The sequence below is a fragment of the Bufo bufo genome, chromosome 11 (assembly GCF_905171765.1).
Source record: "Bufo bufo chromosome 11, aBufBuf1.1, whole genome shotgun sequence".
In the NCBI taxonomy this organism is placed as follows: domain Eukaryota; kingdom Metazoa; phylum Chordata; class Amphibia; order Anura; family Bufonidae; genus Bufo; species Bufo bufo.
In genome coordinates, this window is record NC_053399.1 from 3,516,325 (window position 1) to 3,540,683 (window position 24,359).

At 51.2% G+C, this 24,359-nt stretch overlaps 1 protein-coding gene across 1 annotated transcript in view; it reads right to left on the minus strand.

Annotated features, from left to right (window-relative positions):
• STON2 (stonin 2) overlaps nt 1–24,359 on the minus strand; it is a 74,403-nt gene that overhangs the window by 28,591 nt on the left and 21,453 nt on the right. The window contains exons 2-4 of the mRNA XM_040412251.1: nt 22,509–22,609; nt 22,004–22,201; nt 21,545–21,718 (exon numbers count right to left, since the gene is read on the minus strand). Of these exons, the coding sequence (XP_040268185.1) occupies nt 21,545–21,718; nt 22,004–22,201; nt 22,509–22,609 (473 nt within the window). The remainder of the gene's footprint in view (nt 1–21,544; nt 21,719–22,003; nt 22,202–22,508; nt 22,610–24,359) is intronic.

The window sequence follows — 24,359 nt, forward strand, 5'->3', positions numbered from 1 at the left end:
TATCCTGTGTGCCTCCTCTCCCTCCCTTCTCTCAGTGCTCTATCCTGTGTGCCTCCTCCTCCTCCCTTCTCTCAGCGGTCTATCCTAAGTGCCTCCTCCTCCTCCCTTCTCTCAGTGCTCTATCCTGTGTGCCTCCTCCCCCTCCCTTCTCTCAGTGCTCTATCCTGTGTGCCTCCTCCCCCTCCCTTCTCTCAGCGGTCTATCCTGTGTGCCTCCTCCCCCTCCCTTCTCTCAGCGGTCTATCCTGTGTGCCTCCTCTCCCTCCCTTCTCTCAGTGCTCTATCCTGTGTGCCTCCTCCCCCTCCCTTCTCTCAGCGCTCTATCCTGTGTGCCTCCTCCTCCTCCCCTCTCTCAGTGCTCTATCCTGTGTGCCTCCTCCTCCTCCCTTCTCTCAGCGGTCTATCCTGTGTGCCTCTTCCTCCTCCCTTCTCTCAGTGCTCTATCCTGTGTGCCTCCTCCTCCTCCCTTCTCTCAGTGCTCTATCCTGTGTGCCTCCTCCTCCTCCCTTCTCTCAGTGCTCTATCCTGTGTGCCTCCTCCTCCTCCCTTCTCTCAGTGCTCTATCCTGTGTGCCTCCTCCTCCTCCCTTCTCTCAGTGCTCTATCCTGTGTGCCTCCTCCTCCTCCCTTCTCTCAGTGCTCTATCCTGTGTGCCTCCTCCTCCTCCCTTCTCTCAGTGCTCTATCCTGTGTGCCTCCTCCTCCTCCCTTCTCTCAGTGCTCTATCCTGTGTGCCTCCTCCTCCTCCCTTCTCTCAGTGCTCTATCCTGTGTGCCTCCTCCTCCTCCCTTCTCTCAGTGCTCTATCCTGTGTGCCTCCTCCTCCCTTCTCTCAGTGCTCTATCCTGTGTGCCTCCTCCCCCTCCCTTCTCTCAGTGCTCTATCCTGTGTGCCTCCTCCCCCTCCCTTCTCTCAGTGCTCTATCCTGTGTGCCTCCTCCTCCTCCCTTCTCTCAGTGCTCTATCCTGTGTGCCTCCTCTCCCTCCCTTCTCTCAGTGCTCTATCCTGTGTGCCTCCTCCTCCTCCCTTCTCTCAGTGCTCTATCCTGTGTGCCTCCTCCTCCTCCCTTCTCTCAGTGCTCTATCCTGTGTGCCTCCTCCTCCTCCCTTCTCTCAGTGCTCTATCCTGTGTGCCTCCTCCTCCTCCCTTCTCTCAGTGCTCTATCCTGTGTGCCTCCTCCTCCTCCCTTCTCTCAGTGCTCTATCCTGTGTGCCTCCTCCCCCTCCCTTCTCTCTGTGCTCTATCCTGTGTGCCTCCTCCCCCTCCCTTCTCTCTGTGCTCTATCCTGTGTGCCTCCTCTCCCTCCCTTCTCTCAGTGCTCTATCCTGTGTGCCTCCTCCTCCTCTCTTCTCTCAGCGGTCTATCCTGTGTGCCTCCTCCTCCTCCCTTCTCTCAGTGCTCTATCCTGTGTGCCTCCTCCTCCTCCCTTCTCTCAGCGGTCTATCCTGTGTGCCTCCTCTCCCTCTCTTCTCTCAGTGCTCTATCCTGTGTGCCTCCTCTCCCTCTCTTCTCTCAGTGCTCTATCCTGTGTGCCTCCTCTCCCTCTCTTCTCTCAGTGCTCTATCCTGTGTGCCTCCTCCTCCTCCCTTCTCTCAGCGGTCTATCCTGTGTGCCTCCTATCCCTCTCTTCTCTCAGTGCTCTATCCTGTGTGCCTCCTCTCCCTCTCTTCTCTCAGCGGTCTATCCTGTGTGCCTCCTCTCCCTCTCTTCTCTCAGTGCTCTATCCTGTGTGCCTCCTCCTCCTCCCTTCTCTCAGTGCTCTATCCTGTGTGCCTCCTCCTCCTCCCTTCTCTCAGTGCTCTATCCTGTGTGCCTCCTCCTCCTCCCTTCTCTCAGTGCTCTATCCTGTGTGCCTCCTCCTCCTCCCTTCTCTCAGCGGTCTATCCTGTGTGCCTCCTCCTCCTCCCTTCTCTCAGTGCTCTATCCTGTGTGCCTCCTCCCCCTCCCTTCTCTCAGTGCTCTATCCTGTGTGCCTCCTCCTCCTCCCTTCTCTCAGCAGTCTATCCTGTGTGCCTCCTCCCCCTCCCTTCTCTCAGTGCTCTATCCTGTGTGCCTCCTCCCCCTCCCTTCTCTCTGTGCTCTATCCTGTGTGCCTCCTCTCCCTCTCTTCTCTCAGCGGTCTATCCTGTCTGCCTCCTCCTCCTCCCTTCTCTCAGTGCTCTATCCTGTGTGCCTCCTCCCCCTCCCTTCTCTCAGTGCTCTATCCTGTGTGCCTCCTCCCCCTCCCTTCTCTCAGTGCTCTATCCTGTGTGCCTCCTCCCCCTCCCTTCTCTCAGTGCTCTATCCTGTGTGCCTCCTCCTCCTCCCTTCTCTCAGCGGTCTATCCTGTGTGCCTCCTCTCCCTCTCTTCTCTCAGTGCTCTATCCTGTGTGCCTCCTCTCCCTCTCTTCTCTCAGTGCTCTATCCTGTGTGCCTCCTCTCCCTCTCTTCTCTCAGTGCTCTATCCTGTGTGCCTCCTCCTCCTCCCTTCTCTCAGCGGTCTATCCTGTGTGCCTCCTCTCCCTCTCTTCTCTCAGTGCTCTATCCTGTGTGCCTCCTCTCCCTCTCTTCTCTCAGTGCTCTATCCTGTGTGCCTCCTCCCCCTCCCTTCTCTCAGCGCTCTATCCTGTGTGCCTCCTCTCCCTCTCTTCTCTCAGTGCTCTATCCTGTGTGCCTCCTCTCCCTCTCTTCTCTCAGCGGTCTATCCTGTGTGCCTCCTCCTCCTCCCTTCTCTCAGTGCTCTATCCTGTGTGCCTCCTCCTCCTCCCTTCTCTCAGCGGTCTATCCTGTGTGCCTCCTCCTCCTCCCTTCTCTCAGTGCTCTATCCTGTGTGCCTCCTCCTCCTCCCTTCTCTCAGTGCTCTATCCTGTGTGCCTCCTCCTCCTCCCTTCTCTCAGTGCTCTATCCTGTGTGCCTCCTCCTCCTCCCTTCTCTCAGTGCTCTATCCTGTGTGCCTCCTCCTCCCCCTCCCTTCTCTCAGTGCTCTATCCTGTGTGCCTCCTCCCCCTCCCTTCTCTCAGCGCTCTATCCTGTGTGCCTCCTCTCCCTCCCTTCTCTCAGTGCTCTATCCTGTGTGCCTCCTCCTCCTCCCTTCTCTCAGTGCTCTATCCTGTGTGCCTCCTCCTTCTCCCTTCTCTCAGTGCTCTATCCTGTGTGCCTCCTCCTCCTCCCTTCTCTCAGTGCTCTATCCTGTGTGCCTCCTCTCCCTCTCTTCTCTCAGTGCTCTATCCTGTGTGCCTCCTCTCCCTCTCTTCTCTCAGTGCTCTATCCTGTGTGCCTCCTCTCCCTCTCTTCTCTCAGTGCTCTATCCTGTGTGCCTCCTCTCCCTCTCTTCTCTCAGCGGTCTATCCTGTGTGCCTCCTCCTCCTCCCTTCTCTCAGTGCTCTATCCTGTGTGCCTCCTCCCCCTCCCTTCTCTCAGTGCCCTCAGTGACCTTTGGCGATACTGACCAAAGGTGCAGGTAATGGCAGCTCCTCAGCTCTTGTGCCAGGAGGGTACAATCTCCAGACTGTATTACTCCGCTCCATCAGTGGCACGTGTGTATATACAGTATATCATCTGATCCTGAGACACGTTGTCTTACTCCAGGGATATCCTCACACCTGGTGTCCCGTCCCGGGTGCTGGTGCACCCCACGACAGGGATCCGGCTCTCTCACAAGTGAACGTACTGAGACCATGGACAGCAGACAATAAGCTCTGTGGAGCACAAGGCGAGTGATAACAGCACCTGGAAAAGGACTTACATGACATGTCTGGGAAAGCTGGGTGACAACTAATATGGCTGACAGTCATCTCTGTCACACTGTCTCCGTCTCATATCATTATAGAACTCAACAGATTTACCATTCCAGAGTCCAGAGTCCGTATGATCACCACCTGGAGACCATCAGACTACGGAGACACAACCTCAGTTTCCAGGTAATCATGGAGGATTACTGAGATAGGGCCACACTATCTAGGGGCCACCAAAGCCCGGTTTCTACCTATATACCCATACAGACAGACAAGGGTCAGAGGCAACATTGCTGTTAGCAAAAAGAGCAACTGTCTTGGGCCCTTGTTTCCTAGGGGCCTTCTGAGGAAAGGACCACTGACAATACAGCTCCTGTGGTCAGGTGGAGCGCTCTGCTTATATCCTCTAGTGTCATGGCAGACCGCCTCCAGCTTTCTGTTACAGCTGGTCATGAGCAGCAACCACAGGACTTAACCCCTTTACTGCCCTGGACCACCAGGGATTTAACCATTAACCCTGTTGCTGCTCTGGACCACCAGGGATTTAACCATTAACCCCATCACTGACCTGGACCATAAGGGATTTAACCATTAACCCCCTTCACTGACCTGGACCACCAGGGATTTAACCATTAACCTCAGGGATCTGTTCTGGGACCCATATTGTTTAATATCTTTGTCAGCGACATTGCAGAAGGCATCGATGGTGAGGTGTGTCTTTTTGCTGATGACACAAAGATTTGTAACAGGGTTGATGTTCCTGGAGGGATACACCAAATGGAAAAGGATTTAGGAAAACTAGAGGAATGGTCAAAAATCTGGCAACTAAAATGTAATGTTGATAAGTGCAAGATAATGCACCTGGGGCGTAAAAACCCAAGGGCAGAATATACAATCAGTGATACAGTCCTAACCTCAGTATCTGAGGAAAGGGATTTAGGGGTCATTATTTCAGAAGACTTAAAGGTAGGCAGACCATGTCATAGAGCAGCAGGAGATGCTAGCAGAATGCTGGGGTGTATAGGGAGAGGCATTACCAGTAGACAGAGGGGGGCGCTCATGCCGCTCTACAGAGCACTAGTGAGACCTCATCTGGAGTATTGTGCTCAGTACTGGAGACCATATCTCCAGAAGGATACTGATACTTTGGAGAGAGTTCAGAGAAGAGCTACTAAACTGGTCCATGGATTGCAGGATAAAACTTACCAGGAAAGATTAAAGGACCTTAACATGTAGAGCTTGGAAGAAAGACGAGACAGAGGGGAGATGAGAGAAACTGCTAAATACATAAAGGGAATCAACAAGGGAAAAGAGGAGAGAAGATTTACAGGAAGAAAAACTGCTACAAGAGGACATAGTGTTAAATTAGAGGGGCAAAGGTTTAACAGTAATATCAGGAAGTATTACTTTACTGAGAGAGTAGTGGATGCAGGGAATAGCCTTCCTGCAGAAGTGGTAGCTGCAAATACAGTGGAGGAGTTTAAGCATGCATCAGCTGCTCCTCTTATAACGCTCCAGCGCTGATATAACCTCCAGAGACATTACATCATATGTGACTGATATCAGTCGCTCCTCTTATAACGCTCCAGCGCTGATATAACCTCCAGAGACATTACATCACATGTGACTGATATCAGCCGCTCCTCTTATATTGCTCCAGCGCTGATATAACCTCCAGAGACATTACATCACATGTGACTGATATCAGCCGCTCTTCTTATAACGCTCCAGCGCTGATATAACCTCCAGAGACATTACATCACATGTGACTGATATCAGCCGCTCCTCTTATAACGCTCCAGCGCTGATATAACCTCCAGAGACATTACATCACATGTGACTGATATCAGCCGCTCCTCTTATATCGCTCCAGCGCTGATATAACCTCCAGAGACATTACATCACATGTGACTGATATCAGCCGCTCTTCTTATAACGCTCCAGCGCTGATATAACATCCAGAGACATTACATCACATGCGACTGATATCAGCCGCTCCTCTTATATCGCTCCAGTGCTGATATAACCTCCAGAGACATTACATCATGTGACTGATATCAGCCGCTCCTCTTATAACGCTCCAGCGCTGATATAACCTCCAGAGACATTACATCACATGTGACTGATATCAGCCGCTCTTCTTATAACGCTCCAGTGCTGATATAACCTCCAGAGACATTACATCACATGTGACTGATATCAGCCGCTCTTCTTATAACGCTCCAGTACTGATATAACCTCCAGAGACATTACATCATATGTGACTGATATCAGCCGCTCCTCTTATATCGCTCCAGTGCTGATATAACCTCCAGAGACATTACATCATGTGACTGATATCAGCCGCTCTTCTTATAACGCTCCAGCGCTGATATAACCTCCAGAGACATTACATCACATGTGACTGATATCAGCCGCTCTTCTTATAACGCTCCAGCGCTGATATAACCTCCAGAGACATTACATCACATGTGACTGATATCAGCCGCTCCTCTTATAACGCTCCAGCGCTGATATAACCTCCAGAGACATTACATCATGTGACTGATATCAGCCGCTCCTCTTATATCGCTCAAGCGCTGATATAACCTCCAGAGACATTACATCATGTGACTGATATCAGCCGCTCCTCTTATATCGCTCCAGTGCTGATATAACCTCCAGAGACATTACATCACATGTGACTGATATCAGCCGCTCCTCTTCAGGTGCCTTCACATGTTGCAGATGTTTCTCTTGTGGATTTTGTGTGGGAATAATGGTGCCCATTTCTGTGCAGATCTTCTCTGAAATTAATGGAGATAACCAGTAACAGGAAATCCACAACAAAACTTTTTTTGCATTCTATTCCACTGTGTACTGACACTTTTCATCCTCATAGGCCAACATGGTGTGGATTTTTCACGACGTAGGAAGGCCCCCTATAACGCCCCGGCACTGATATAATCTCCCACACGGCCCCTTTAGGCTACTTTCACACTTGCGTTGTTCTTTTCCGGCATAGAGTTCCGTCACAGGGGCTCTATACCGGAAAAGAACTGATCAGGCATATCCCCATGCATTCTGAATGGAGAGTAATCCGTTCAGTTTGCATCAGGATGTCTTCAGTTCAGTCGTTTTGACTGATCAGGCAAAAGAGAAAACCGTAGCATGCTACGGTTTTATCTCCGGCTAAAAAAACTGAAGACTTGCCTGAACGCCGGATCAGGCATTTTTTCCCATAGGAATGTATTAGTGCCGGATCCGGCATTCAGAATACCGGAATGCCGGATCCGTCATTCCGGTATGCGCATGCGCAGACTGAAAAAAAGGTGAAAAAATAAATGCCGGATCCGTTTTTGCCGGATGACACCGGAAAGACGGATCCGGCATTTCAATGCATTTTTTCGACTGATCAGGCATTTTTAAGACTGATCAGGATCCTGATCAGTCTTACTAATGCCATCAGTTAGCATACATTTTGCCTGATCCGGCAGGCAGTTCCGGTGACGGAACTGCCTGCCGGATCTCTCTGCCGCAAGTGTGAAAGTAGCCTTATATAGGTATTGGGTTGAGGCAAATACCTTTGGTGTACGTTCACACATTTTGCAGGATTTGTTCAGGTCTTTTAAGCCTTTTTCGAACCCAAACCTGGAGTGAATAAAACAACTCCAAGCAGTGTCTCTCCTCTATACATGGGTTCTATGGGCTGCGAATCCGTACTTGGCTCGGAGCATGGCGTCCGTCTTTTTTTCAGTGACTTTCCGCTTTGTGTTCTTTTCACCCTGACAGACAGAACAGGTTTTTCTGGTGAGAGTCGACTTGGCGCAGAGAATATAATCTGACAGCACTGAATGTGCGGCCCCGGAGCCCAGCAGCTCCATGAGTCAGTCCATCCGCTGCCGCCGGCCCTCACAATGGGCGATTCAGCCTGAGCCAAAGTCCATGTGAGCGCAGCACGGGCATCAATCAGGGGGACGAGAAGTGACCACAGCGGCATTACCCGGGCAGCGACATTTCTGTGGGATCACCGCTACTCTGTGTCACCGTGTAGCCCGAGCCGTACCCTGCGTCACGTGATAGTGTAATGAATCCGGAGACTAATGTTATGGTACATCGCCTCGGAATGTGTTGGCGCCATGTAGGTAATGGTTAAGGTGATATAACATGTACGATGATTCCCAGGACACAGATTATGCGAGCAACTTTTGGCAGAATGACTAACCCGAAGAGCTTACAATCGATCTGCATTTGATATTCCTGCCGCTGTCTCATGCCACATGCCGTACGCTTAGCGTGGGATGATGGGGGAGCAGATGGCGGCTCATCTCCATGTATCTCCATATACAACATATGCTGCAGAGTTTACAGAACAGAAATAAACCCCCATGCCCAGGAGCTAACAATCTAACGCTGGGACGCGGTGGGCACAGATCCGTATGATGGACGCAGGATAGGGAGAACCAGTGCCAGATACCTGCAGAGGTGACGCTCGGGCCGATCACTCCCAACCCAATGGACGAAACAAAACCGATGGATCCGGCGGCGACAGTGAATGGTAGAATTGGCGAAACTCGATTGACTCACCTCTAGTTCCAGCCAATGATCTCCAGTCTGGACGGTAAAGAGTTAATGAGAATACTGAGACCTTGGTGCATAGAGCCGCACTCACCTGAGCTCCAAACTCCTCCAGAACCCCGGCCTCCGACCACAGGACCGCTCACCCCTCATCCAGCCCAACTCAGAACTTTCCCCTGTAGCAGCCAAGGAAGTGCTGCACTCACCCTGAGCCTGGTCTGGCTGCGCAGAGCTGTGTGTGCGGGGGGTGAGGTCTGCGCTGTGCAGAGCTGTGTGTGTGTGTGGGGCGAGGTATGCACTGTGCATGCTTGAGCATGGAGCCGTCATTCAGGGGAGGATTCATTCCCTTTCATGTGAGTGTGGGAAGGGCACAGACTGAGGGAATAATGAAGGAGGGAGTGCAGGAACAGGAGGGGGCTCTGCCCAAACCTCTCTACTCTGTAGAGTGCAAGCTCTTGGGAACAGCTGCACTAACTTTTATCTGGAGCCTCCCCCTAAATCTTTTGTGCCATGGGTATAATCTGATAAATGGAATAGTTAACTAGAGGGGGAAAGACGACGATAAAAGTGCAGACGTGAGAGGAACCCCGAGAGAGGGAAAGCTGCGGGGCAAAGGTCACCCAAGGAGCAAGGAGGAGCCGCCCTGGGCAAACACCTGACACAGGAGCCAGGTAAAGAGCCGAGGAGTGCAGAGGGAGCAGCCACCACCACAGACCTGGCCGCTGGGGGCCCAGGGTCTGTCTGTGCACCACAGCACTCCACTGTCTAGCTCTGTTCATCCTGAGCCACCTCCTTCATGAACAGCATACCAGAATTTCAGTGAAGACTGACACAGGCAAAGCACCAAGAGAATTCTACATTCTGTGCCATGCAGGAACTGTGGAGGTAATAAAGCCGATGGGCACGGAGATCCAGGAGCTGTGATGACCCCAAGGCACACAGACCCCATGATAACCCCTCCAGACAGAGCCCAATAGGGGACAGGAATATACAGCTCCATTCATGTCCCATCCTGCGCCGTCTGAGCTCAGGCTCAAGTGTCTGCACAGACGGAACGTGCAAGTCTCTGCCTGCAACTATCCTCCCAGGCAGCATGAGCTACAGCGCACTCCGAAAGTCTGCAGCCCCCCTCACATGGACATAAGTCTTCAGCCCCCCCCTCACATGGACACAAGTCTTCAGCCCCCTCACATGGACACAAGTCTTCAGCCCCCTCACATGGACACAAGTCTTCAGCCCCCTCACATGGACACAAGTCTTCAGCCCCCTCACATGGACACAAGTCTTCAGCCCCCTCACATGGACACAAGTCTTGGACACAAGTCTTCAGCCCCCCTCACATGGACACAAGTCTTCAGCCCCCCTCACATGGACACAAGTCTTCAGCCCCCCTCACATGGACATAAGTCTTCAGCCCCCCTCACATGGACACAAGTCTTCAGCCCCCCTCACATGGACACAAGTCTTCAGCCCCCCCTCACATGGACATAAGTCTTAAGCCCCCCTTCACATGGACACAAGTCTTGGACACAAGTCTTCAGCCCCCCTCACATGGACATAAGTCTTCAGCCCCCCCTCACATGGACACAAGTCTTCAGCCCCCCTCACATGGACACAAGTCTTGGACACAAGTCTTCAGCCCCCCTCACATGGACACAAGTCTTCAGCCCCCCTCACATGGACACAAGTCTTCAGCCCCCTCACATGGACACAAGTCTTCAGCCCCCTCACATGGACACAAGTCTTCAGCCCCCTCACATGGACACAAGTCTTCAGCCCCCTCACATGGACACAAGTCTTCAGCCCCCTCACATGGACACAAGTCTTCAGCCCCCTCACATGGACACAAGTCTTTAGAACCTTTACTATGACACTTGACATTAAGCTCTAAAGCAGAAAAACACCACCAGCCTGTGTGCCCGATTCCAGGAGTCCAGTCGTGGCCAAAAGTTTTGAGAATGACAGAAATATTAGTTTTCACAAAGTTTGCTGCTAAACTGCTTTTAGATCTTTGTTTCAGTTGTTTCTGTGATGTAGTGAAATATAATTACACGCACTTCATACGTTTCAAAGGCTTTTATCGACAATTACGTGACATTGATGCAAAGAGTCAGTATTTGCAGTGTTGGCCCTTCTTTTTCAGGACCTCTGCAATCCGACTGCGCATGCTCTCAATCACCTTCTGGGCCAATTCCTGACTGATAGCAACCCATTCTTTCATCATCACTTCTTGGAGTTTTCAGAATTAGTGGGTTTTTGTTTGTCCACCCGCCTCTTGAGGATTGACCACAAGTTCTCAATGGGATTAAGATCTGGGGAGTTTCCAGGCCATGGACCCAAAATGTCAACGTTTTGGTCCCCGAGCCACTTAGTTATCCCTTTTGCCTTATGGCACGGTGCTCCATCGTGCTGGAAAATGCATTGTTCTTCACCAAACTGTTGTTGGATTGTTGGAAGAAGTTGCTGTTGGAGGGTGTTTTGGTGCCATTCTTTATTCATGGCTGTGTTTTTGGGCAAAATTGTGAGTGAGCCCACTCCCTTGGATGAGAAGCAACCCCACACATGAATGGTCTCAGGATGCTTTACTGTTGGCATGACACAGGACTGATGGTAGCGCTCACCTTTTCTTCTCCGGACAAGCCTTTTTCCAGATGCCCCAAACAATCGGAAAGAGGCTTCATCAGAGAATATGACTTTGCCCCAGTCCTCAGCAGTCCATTCACCAGACTTTCTGCAGAAGATCAATCTGTCCCTGGGTTTTTTTTTGGAGAGAAGTGGCTTCTTTGCTGCCCTTCTTGACACCAGGGCATCTTCCAAAAGTCTTGGCCTCACTGTGCATGCAGATGCGCTCACACCTGCCTGCTGCCATTCCTGAGCAAGCTCTGCACTGGTGGCACACCGACCCCGCAGCTGAATCCTCTTTAGGAGACGATCCTGGCGCTTGCTGGACTTTCTTGGACGCCCTGAAGCCTTAACAAGAATTGAACCTCTTTCCTTGAAGTTCTTGATGATCCTATAAATTGTTGAGTGAGGTGCAATCTTAGTAGCCACAATATCCTTGCCTGTGAAGCCATTTTTATGCAATGCAATGATGGCTGCACGCGTTTATTTGCAGGTCACCATGGTTAACAATGGAAGAACAATGATTTCAAGCATCACCCTTCTTTTAACATGTCAAGTCTGCCATTTTAACCCAATCAGCCTGACATAATGATCTCCAGCCTTGTGCTCGTCAACATTCTCACCTGAGTTAACAGGACGATTACTGAAATGATCTCAGCAGGTCCTTTAATGACAGCAATGAAATGCAGTGGAAAGGTTTTTTTGGGATTAAGTTAATTTTCATGGCAAAGAAGGACTATGCAATTCATCTGATCACTCTTCATAACATTCTGGAGTAGATGCAAATTGCTATTATAAAAACTTAAGCAGCAACTTTTCCAATTTCCAATATTTATGTAATTCTCAAAACTTTTGGCCACGACTGTACATGTTAGGAAATTTGCCGAGGCCAGACGCCCATCTGTCCAAAACCTTTCGACACTGGCCGTGCAACTTCAAATTGTGGCACGGCTGGTAAAAAGGGGACTTTTATGATAAAAGCTGGCTTGAAAATATTCATAAATGACCCCCAAGATTCTCTGCTCTGATGAAATCTGGAGGAAACCAGGCGCCGCTCATCGCCTGCCCAATACCATCCCTACAGTGAAGCATGGTGGTGGCAGCATCATGTCTGGGGAACATGGAGACCGGTCGGGGTGGAGGGAAATCTGAATGAAGCAAATAACTGAGAGATTCTTAATAAGAACCTGATCCAGAGCTCTGGACCTCAGACTGGGCCGAAGGTTCACCTTCCAACAAGACAATGGAAGCCCATTTACTTACAGCACTGTACCAGTTCTAGGCGTCAAAAAGTCACAAGACCCCATTGTGTGACAATAAAGTGCATGGGAGTTTTTACGTTGTGACTGCACCAGCAGAATAATGAGTGCAGCTCTGGAGTATAATACAGGATGTAACTCAGGATCAGTATAGGATAAGTAATGTATGTACACAGTGACTGCACCAGCAGAATAGTGAGTGCAGCTCCGGAGTATAATACATGATCAGTAATGTGATGTATTATGTATAATGGGGTTCAGATGTGACCGGGGCTTCAAAGTTTTTGAAAAGCTGCAAAATCTAATTTCCAGAAACTTTGATTTCAGGGTTGTGCATAAATGGGGTAAGTTTTTCCCTTTCACCCCACTTTTATTAGAAAGCATTTCTGTGTGTGTAGTATGTGATGATACAATGTATCAGTCCTGTGATCCGCGGGTGACTCGGATACTTTGTGTCCCCATGCATTATGTTATTACCTGGGAGCAGCCTCATGGTGTCCGGTCGTCCTGTGTCTGGTGTATGAGAGAAACTGCGGCAGTCACAGGTCTACACACTAATGACCGAGACTCCATCCCCCGAAGAATAAACCAGCCCCTCACCCCAGTCACTGGTCACAAATGATTCACTCTGCAGGGGGGGTCCACACCTGTTCTTTACATTCCTCCTGCCAGCTGCTCCACACAAGTCCCCCCTGCACACAGTCACCGTCACAACACGCATGACCCCGCTCACCCCGAAAGACACACGCATGACCCTGCTCACCCCGAAAGACACACGCATGACCCCGCTCTCCCCGAAAGACACACGCATGACCCCGCTCACCCCGAAAGACACACGCATGACCCCGCTCACCCCGAAAGACACACGCATGACCCTGCTCACCCCGAAAGACACACGCATGACCCCGCTCTCCCCGAAAGACACACGCATGACCCCGCTCACCCCGAAAGACACACGCATGACCCTGCTCACCCCGAAAGACACACGCATGACCCCACTCTCCCCGAAAGACACACGCATGACCCCGCTCACCCCGAAAGACACACGCATGACCCTGCTCACCCCGAAAGACACACGCATGACCCCACTCTCCCCGAAAGACACACGCATGACCCCGCTCACCCCGAAAGACACACGCATGACCCTGCTCACCCCGAAAGACACACGCATGACCCCGCTCACCCTGAAAGACACACGCATGACCCCGCTCACCCCGAAAGACACACGCATGACCCTGCTCACCCCGAAAGACACACGCATGACCCCGCTCACCCTGAAAGACACACGCATGACCCCGCTCGCCCCGAAAGACACATGCATGACCCCGCTCGCCCCGAAAGACACACGCATGACCCCGCTCTCCCCGAAAGACACACGCATGACCCTGCTCACCCCGAAAGACACACGCATGACCCCTCTCTCCCCGAAAGACACACGCATGACCCTGCTCACCCCGAAAGACACACGCATGACCCCGCTCTCCCCGAAAGACACACGCATGACCCCGCTCACCCCGAAAGACACACGCATGACCCTGCTCACCCCGAAAGACACACGCATGACCCCGCTCTCCCCGAAAGACACACGCATGACCCCGCTCACCCCGAAAGACACACGCATGACCCTGCTCACCCCGAAAGACACACGCATGACCCCGCTCACCCTGAAAGACACACGCATGACCCCGCTCGCCCCGAAAGACACACACATGACCCCGCTCACCCCGAAAGACACACGCATGACCCTGCTCACCCCAAAAGACACACGCATGACCCCGCTCACCCGGACAGACACACACATGACCCTGCTCACCCCGAAAGACACATGCATGACCCCGCTCGCCCCGAAAGACACACGCATGACCCCGCTCACCCCGAAAGACACACGCATGACCCTGCTCACCCCAAAAGACACACGCATGACCCCGCTCACCCATGACCCCACTCACCCTAACACATGACCCGACTGACTTTAAGGGTCTATTCATACGTCCGTGAATGTGTCCGCACCTGTTCCGCAATTATCCGGAACGGGTGCAGACCCATTAATTCTCTATGGGGCAGGAATGGATGCGGACAACACACAGTGTGCTGTCTGCATCCGCATTTCCGGAGTGCGCCCCTGATCTTCCAGTCCACGGCTGTCCATGTCCGGGCAAGAATAGGCAGTTCTATGGGGGTGCTGTCCGGGTGTATTGTGGATAGGCAATTTGCGGATCTGCAATACACTACGGACGTGTGAATGGACCCTAAGGGCTCATGCACAGACCGTATGTATTTTGCGGTCTGTAAAAAATACAGATGACGTCCGTATGCATTACATATTTTGCGGAACGGAACAGCCTAACAAAACAGTCATATCCTTGTCCTTAATGCGGACAATAATAGGACATGTTTTATTTTTTTGCGGAACGGACATACGGAAACGGAATGCACACGGAGTAACTTCAGTTTTTTTTGCAGACCCATTGAAATGAATGGTTCTGCATGCGGTCCACAAAAAAACGGAATGGCCACGGAAAGAAAATCCATTCGTGTGCATGAGCCCGTCTGCAAATTGCGGAAGGCACATGGGCGGCTTCTGTTTTTTGCGGACCGCAAAAAACGGCACGGTCGTGTGCATGAGGCCTTACTGAAATAAATGGACTTTTGCACGATATTCCAATTTTTTCGAGTTTCACCTGTAGAACATACATGACCCGACTGACCTAACACACACAACACATGGCCCAGCTCAGCCCTGCATAGAACATACATGACCCGACTGACCCTAAGGCCTCATGCACACGGATGTTTTTTTTTTGCGGTTTACGTTGTTCTGTGATCCGTGTCCGTTTTTTCATCCGTGGGTCTTCCTTGATTTTTGGAGGATCCACGGACATGAAAAGTGAAAAAAAAAAAAAAAAAAGTCAAGTTTGCATTGAAAATGATAGGAAAAACGGATCACAGACGCGGATATCTATCTTGTGTGCATCCGTGAGTTTTCACAAACACATTGACTTGAATGGGTCCGTGAACTGTTGTCCGTGAAAAAAATAGGACAGGTCCTATTTTTTTCACGGACTGGTAAAATGGATCACAGACGCGGAAGCCAAACGGTGCATTTTCCGATTTTTCCACTGACCCTTTGAAAGTCAAAAAACTGAACAACGGCCGCAGATGCACACAACGGTCGTGTGCATGAGGCCTAACACACACAAAACGTGGCCCAGCTCAGCCCTGCATAGAACATACATGACCCAACTGACCCTAACACACACACAACACGTGGCCCAGCTCAGCCCTGCATAGAACATACATGACCCGACTGACCCTAACACACACACAACACGTGGCCCAGCTCAGCCCTGCATAGAACATACATGACCCAACTGACCCTAACACACACACAACACGTGGCCCAGCTCAGCCCTGCATAGAACATACATGACCCGACTGACCCTAACACACACACATGTGGCCCAGCTCAGCCCTGCATAGAACATACATGACCCGACTGACCCTAACACACACACAACACATGGCCCAGCTCAGCCCTGCATAGAACATACATGACCCGACTGACCCTAACACACACACAACATGTGGCCCAGCTCAGCCCTGCATAGAACATACATGACCCACTGACCCTAACACACACACAACACGTGGCCCAGCTCAGCCCTGCATAGAACATACATGACCCGACTGACCCTAACACACACACATGTGGCCCAGCTCAGCCCTGCATAGAACATACATGACCCCACTGACCCTAACACACACACAACACGTGGCCCAGCTCAGCCCTGCATAGAACATACATGACCCACTGACCCTAACACACACACAACACGTGGCCCAGCTCAGCCCTGCATAGAACATACATGACCCACTGACCCTAACACACACACATGTGGCCCAGCTCAGCCCTGCATAGAACATACATGACCCCACTGACCCTAACACACACACAACACGTGGCCCAGCTCAGCCCTGCATAGAACATACATGACCCACTGACCCTAACACACACACAACACGTGGCCCAGCTCAGCCCTGCATAGAACATACATGACCCGACTGACCCTAACACACAACACGTGGCCCAGCTCAGCCCTGCATAGAACATACATGACCCAACTGACCCTAACACACACACAACACGTGGCCCAGCTCAGCCCTGCATAGAACATACATGACCCGACTGACCCTAACACACACACAACACGTGGCCCAGCTCAGCCCTGCATAGAACATACATGACCCGACTGACCCTAACACACACACAACATGTGGCCCAGCTCAGCCCTGCATAGAACATACATGACCCGACTGACCCTAACACACACACAACACATGGCCCAGCTCAGCCCTGCATAGAACATACATGACCCACTGACCCTAACACACACACAACACGTGGCCCAGCTCAGCCCTGCATAGAACATACATGACCCGACTGACCCTAACACACACACAACACGTGGCCCAGCTCAGCCCTGCATAGAACATACATGACCCACTGACCCTAACACACACACACACATGTGGCCCAGCTCAGCCCTGCATAGAACATACATGACCCCACTGACCCTAACACACACACAACACGTGGCCCAGCTCAGCCCTGCATAGAACATACATGACCCACTGACCCTAACACACACACAACACGTGGCCCAGCTCAGCCCTGCATAGAACATACATGACCCACTGACCCTAACACACACACATGTGGCCCAGCTCAGCCCTGCATAGAACATACATGACCCCACTGACCCTAACACACACACAACACGTGGCCCAGCTCAGCCCTGCATAGAACATACATGACCCACTGACCCTAACACACACACAACACGTGGCCCAGCTCAGCCCTGCATAGAACATACATGACCCGACTGACCCTAACACACACACACAACACGTGGCCCCGCTCAGCCCTGCATAGAACATACATGACCCAACTGACCCTAACACACACACAACACGTGGCCCAGCTCAGCCCTGCATAGAACATACATGACCCAACTGACCCTAACACACACACAACACGTGGCCCAGCTCAGCCCTGCATAGAACATACATGACCCGACTGACCCTAACACACACACAACACGTGGCCCAGCTCAGCCCTGCATAGAACATACATGACCCGACTGACCCTAACACACACACAACACGTGGCCCAGCTCAGCCCTGCATAGAACATACATGACCCAACTGACCCTAACACACACACAACATGTGGCCCAGCTCAGCCCTGCATAGAACATACATGACCCAACTGACCCTAACACACACACAACACGTGGCCCAGCTCAGCCCTGCATAGAACATACATGACCCAACTGACCCTAACACACACACAACAAGTGGCCCAGCTCAGCCCTGCATAGAACATACATGACCCGACTGACCCTAACACACACACAACACGTGGCCCATCTCAGCCCTGCATAGAACATACATGACCCGACTGACCCTAACACACACACAACACGTGGCCCAGCTCAGCCCTGCATAGAACATACATGACCCGACTGACCCTAACACACAACACGTGGCCCAGCTCAGCCCTGCATAGAACATACATGACCCAACTGACCCTAACACACACACAACACGTGGCCCAGCTCAGCCCTGCATAGAACATACATGACCCGACTGACCCTAACACACACACAACACGTGGCCCAGCTCAGCCCTGCATAGAACATACATGACCCGACTGACCCTAACACACACACAACATGTGGCCCAGCTCAGCCCTGCATAGAACATACATGACCCGACTGACCCTAACACACACACAACACATGGCCCAGCTCAGCCCTGCATAGAACATACATGACCCACTGACCCTAACACACACACAACACGTGGCCCAGCTCAGCCCTGCATAGAACATACATGACCCGACTGACCCTAACACACACACAACACGTGGCCCAGCTCAGCCCTGCATAGAACATACATGACCCACTGACCCTAACACACACACACACATGTGGCCCAGCTCAGCCCTGCATAGAACATACATGACCCCACTGACCCTAACACACACACAACACGTGGCCCAGCTCAGCCCTGCATAGAACATACATGACCCACTGACCCTAACACACACACAACACGTGGCCCAGCTCAGCCCTGCATAGAACATACATGACCCACTGACCCTAACACACACACATGTGGCCCAGCTCAGCCCTGCATAGAACATACATGACCCCACTGACCCTAACACACACACAACACGTGGCCCAGCTCAGCCCTGCATAGAACATACATGACCCACTGACCCTAACACACACACAACACGTGGCCCAGCTCAGCCCTGCATAGAACATACATGACCCGACTGACCCTAACACACACACACAACACGTGGCCCCGCTCAGCCCTGCATAGAACATACATGACCCAACTGACCCTAACACACACACAACACGTGGCCCAGCTCAGCCCTGCATAGAACATACATGACCCAACTGACCCTAACACACACACAACACGTGGCCCAGCTCAGCCCTGCATAGAACATACATGACCCGACTGACCCTAACACACACACAACACGTGGCCCAGCTCAGCCCTGCATAGAACATACATGACCCGACTGACCCTAACACACACACAACACGTGGCCCAGCTCAGCCCTGCATAGAACATACATGACCCAACTGACCCTAACACACACACAACATGTGGCCCAGCTCAGCCCTGCATAGAACATACATGACCCAACTGACCCTAACACACACACAACACGTGGCCCAGCTCAGCCCTGCATAGAACATACATGACCCAACTGACCCTAACACACACACAACAAGTGGCCCAGCTCAGCCCTGCATAGAACATACATGACCCGACTGACCCTAACACACACACAACACGTGGCCCATCTCAGCCCTGCATAGAACATACATGACCCGACTGACCCTAACACACACACAACACGTGGCCCAGCTCAGCCCTGCATAGAACATACATGACCAGGTTGTCACGCACTTCACCGCTCTCCACAGAATGAATGTCTCTGGGATTTCGGCCTTTTTCTCCTCAGTAACCAAATACAAAGCCGGGAGGGAGCCGCGCTCCGGGGCCCACAATGCACAGCTTCCAGCAGGATCCAGGCCAGAGCCCATTGTTCCCAGTGTCCCTGACACCGCCCCAGTTGGCAGCAGACCCGTCCTGGACCTTCAGGTCCTCAGTGCGCGGTCACAAAGCCTGAAGTGACTGATAACAGGGAACAATAGATTGTACTGGAGACGACCCCGGCCGCGCCCGTATAAGGGGACGCTCTGCGGCTTTCTGACAGACTGGGGACTTATTCACCATAAGGGGTCATGCACGCGACCGTTGCTGTTTTGCAGTCCGTTTTTCACGGATCCGTTGTTCCTTATCTGAGGTTTCTTTTCTCTGATTTAAGTCCTCTTCCATTCCGTTATTCCACAAAACATATCCGTATGGTTTCCGTATGTGATCCGTTTTTTGCAGATTGGAAACAGAAACAGTAATTTATTAATCACCAAACACATGAGCAATATGGGCCGGGCAAAGCATTTCTACAGTATGGATCCGCAAAATACGGATTAAATACGGATAACATACGGATGTGTTCCGTATTTTTTGTGGACCAATTGACTTGAATGGGGCCTTGGACCGTGATTTGCGGACAATAATAGGACATGCACTACTTTTTGGCGGAACGGAAACGGAATGCACACGGAGTACCTTCCGTTGTTTTTGCGGACCCATTAAAAGTGAATGGTTCCGCATACAGTCCGCAAAAAAAAACGGAACGGAAGCGGAAAGAAAATACGTTTGTGTGCATGAGCCCTAAAGATGAGGTTTTCCCACTAATTTGGAAAATTGGGGCAAAAATTGTGACCTGATGGCGACAAGAATTAGGGTTCTTTCACACTGGTGCTGTTAGAATCCAGCCGGCAGTTCCGGCAAAGTACAAGCGGATAGCTTTTTTTTCTGGATCCATTAGACGGATCCGGTGATATACAGAATCCGTCTCATCCGGAATAACGGATACAGTATTTAAATTATTTAAAAGATTAAAAGCCCGGCGCATGCGCAGACTGGAAAACCGGATCCGGCGATGCAGCAATTTCCGGAACACTTGGTGCCAGACCCGGCATTAATACATCTCTATGGAAATTAATGCTGGATCCGGCAAGTGCGGTCCCCAATGCACGGAGAATGTTCGTGCGGCCTCCGGGATGGATCCAGACCCATTCAACTTGAATGGGTCCGTGATCCACCCATTCCGCAAAAAGATAGAGCAAGTTCTATATTTTTGCGGAACGCAAGTACGGAACTGAACCCAACAGAAGCACTCCGTAGCGCTTCCGTAGGGTTACGTTACGCATTTCCGGACCCATTCAAGTGAATGGGTCCACATCCGTGATGAAGAATTCACACGGAAGGGTGTCCGTTTATTGCGGATCCGCAATACAGAAACAGAACACCTATGTTCGTGTGCAGGAGGCCTGTAACGAGCCCTCTGAAGTGCAGATGTGGGGGAGGGGCTGGGACAGTGTGTGTGTGCCCCCTCCACCCCCCTCCACCAGTTCATTTAATGGTTCTGGTGAAATCGCAGAGGGAGATTTATCAAAAGTGGTGTAAAGTAAAACTGGCTTTGTTGCCCATAGCAACCAATCAGAATCGACCTTTCATTTTTCGGAGCTCCTTTGGAATCTCATTGGTTGCTATGGGCAACTAAGCAAGTTTTCTTTTGTACCAGTTTAAGAAATCTTCCCCATAGTAAAAAATCACGGCAAGAGATAAAAACCCTCCTGCACGATGTGGGTGTGCGCGGCTAAAATAACGCACCAAGGGCTCATGCACACAGCCGGCGCATTGCAGCCTGCATACAGCGGGTCCGCAATACACAGGCACCGGCCGTGTGCACCCTGCATCACTTGAACGGGTCCGCAATCCGGGAGATTCGGTGCGGGGCGGAACGGTGGCACAGATCGGAAGCCCTACGGAGTGCTTCCGTGGGTTTTCTGTCCGTGCCTCTGCATGCACTACTTTTTTGGGGTGAGGCCCGTCAGATGCAGATCGCGGACCCCCATCGGTGCCCGTGCATTGCGGACCGCAGCACAGGCCTGGCATGAGCCCTAAGACAATAGATGCAAACATGATATATGGACTGAGCCCTCTGACCCAGGGTCTGCTGTCCTGAATCAGACCACCTTGGCGCTGGTCGGTGGGCACAGATGTGTTCTCATCAATGTGTATGAAGAGAGTCTCAGATCTTCCCCACAGTCCACATGTCAGGTGCTGGACCGAACTGAACCTGGGGGTAGTTGACAACAGAGCAGTAGCCTGCGGGCACGTGCCTGGCATGTTATATCCCCGCCGGGGACAGTGCTGGGGATGGCGCCGTTACCTGCAGACCCCGTCCCGGAGGCATTCTCACTGCTGGCATCGTCGGTGTGCGTGTTCATCCAGTCTGGGCATAGGGCTCCGATACTTGTGTTGCTGTCCTCATAAAAGACCTCTGTGCTGCTGTGGGAGTGTAATGGGGGAGGTCTGTGTTCCAGGGATTTCTGCGGCGACGAGTCTATAAAAGTAGAATAAGTCCTTACTTAAAGGGCAGAAAACATGTGGCCCCGGAGGCGCCCTCCTATCTGCTCCGTCACCCAGCTCTCCCAGGGTCCTGACTGTCAGCGTCGTGGCGGGGCATGTGTAGATGGAGGGCCTGGGGAGGTATGTGCCGCAGGGGCTGGCCAGCCTGGGTCAGGGCTAGGGCAGTAAGGACAGCCTGGCTCCCTGTATGAGCCCCACCGCAGTGCCATGCGGCTCTATGTATCTATGCCCCTGGAGGAACAGCAGAAGGTGTCACTACCTGATGGACATGGTGCAGGAGCTGCTGCCTGGGGGGTGTCATCAAACTGGACCCAGCAGAAGACATCACACCTCAGGAGACTTGGGTCCGGCCCGGATTTACTATTCATGCTGGGGGCACCTGGGCCCTCTGGTCCTGCCTGGACCCACTCACATTTGGCAGGGGGTCTCGAGAGTCTACTTGATTTGTCCACTTGTCCTATAAAATGGACACAACACAGTGAGGATGATGATGGCATGAATGAAGGGCCAAAGAACTTGTCTACTAACAGCTCCACCCACAACTCATAGCCACGCCCACACCACCACACATAACTCCGCCCATAATGTTTATACCCCTGTCCATCCTACCCACCATAATAACCACTCCCACAATTAATGTAACCCCGCCTCTAATTGTTATACCCACTATCAGAATAAACTGCCACCCACAAAAATTATTTAGGGGGCCCGGGGGGGGGATTTGGGCTCTTCCCAGGGATGTTTTATTAGGTCATTAAACTTACCTTGTGAGATCTCATCATTGAAGGACACCCACTGGGATTTCTGGGTGACAAATGTTTCACCCACTGATGTCATCCTGGTGCAGAGATCATTGTGAGAGAGGCTGGAGGGAAGAAAAGACAAAACTAGTAAAGCAACATAGTAACAACTAGTGATGAGCAAATTTGTGGCCTAATATTTACCATGAATTCGCAAATTCTGGAATTCATGATCTCCAGTCATTATTTTCTTGATTGCAAAAATCAGCAATGTAATATGTGCGCACAATACAGGCGTGGCTCACTGTTGCTACATTTTTCAAGCTGCTAGAAGATCCCTGAGACTGGAGAAAATGCACAGTAATCCCTATCACAGCACAGTAATCCCTATCACACTACCTAACACCCTGCACTGGAACAGGATATAACCTACACTGACTATCTGTATTATAGATACAGTACAGACCAAAAGTTTGGACACACCTTCTCATTCAAAGAGTTTTCTTTATTTTCATGACTATGAAGGCATCAAAACTATGAATTAACACATGTGGAATTATATACATAACAAACAAGTGTGAAACAACTGAAAATAGGTCATATTCTAGGTTCTTCAAAGTAGCCACCTTTTGCTTTGATTACTGCTTTGCACACTCTTGGCATTCTCTTGATGAGCTTCAAGAGGTAGTCCCCTGAAATGGTCTTCCAACAGTCTTGAAGGAGTTCCCAGAGATGCTTAGCACTTGTTGGCCCTTTTGCCTTCACTCTGCGGTCCAGCTCACCCCAAACCATCTCGATTGGGTTCAGGTCCGGTGACTGTGGAGGCCAGGTCATCTGGCGCAGCACCCCATCACTCTCCTTCATGGTCAAATAGCCCTTACTTTCAAAGTTTTCCCAATTTTTCGGCTGACTGACTGACCTTCATTTCTTAAAGTAATGATGGCCACTCGTTTTTCTTTACTTAGCTGCTTTTTTCTTGCCATAATACAAATTCTAACAGTCTATTCAGTAGGACTATCAGCTGTGTATCCACCTGACTTCTCCTCAACGCCACTGATGGTCCCAACCTCATTTATAAGGCAAGAAATCCCACTTATTAAACCTGACAGGGCACACCTGTGAAGTGAAGACCATTTCAGGGGACTACCTCTTGAAGCTCATCAAGAGAATGCCAAGAGTGTGCAAAGCAGTAATCAAAGCAAAAGGTGGCTACTTTGAAGAACCTAGAATATGACTTATTGTCAGTTGTTTCACACTTGTTTGTTATGTATATAATTCCGCATGTGTTAATTCATAGTTCTGATGCCTTCAGTGTGAATCTACAATTTTCATAGTCATGAAAATAAAGAAAACTCTTTGAATGAGAAGGTGTGTCCAAACTTTTGGTCTGTACTGTATATCAGCTAACTAACTATCTAATGGAATTAAACAGTAAGGGCTCTTTCACACTTGCGCTTGTTCTGTTCCGGCAAAGAGTTCCGTCGTCGGGGCTCTATGCCGGAAGAATCCTGATCAGGATTATCCTAATGCATTCTGAATGGAGTGAAATCCGTTCAGGATGCATCAGGATGTCTTCAGTTCCGGAACGGAACGTTTTTTGGCCGGAGAAAATACCGCAGCATGCTGCCCTTTTTGCTCCGGCCAAAAATCTGGAACACTTGCCGCAATGCCGGATCCGGAATTAATGCCCATTGAAAGGCATTGATCCGGATCCGGCCTTAAGCTAAACGTCGTTTCGGCGCATTGCCGGAGCCGACATTTAGCTTTTTCTGAATGGTTACCATGGCTGCCGGGACGCTAAAGTCCTGGCAGCCATGGTAAAGTGTAGCGGGGAGCGGGGGAGCAGCATACTTACCGTCCGTGCGGCTCCTGGGG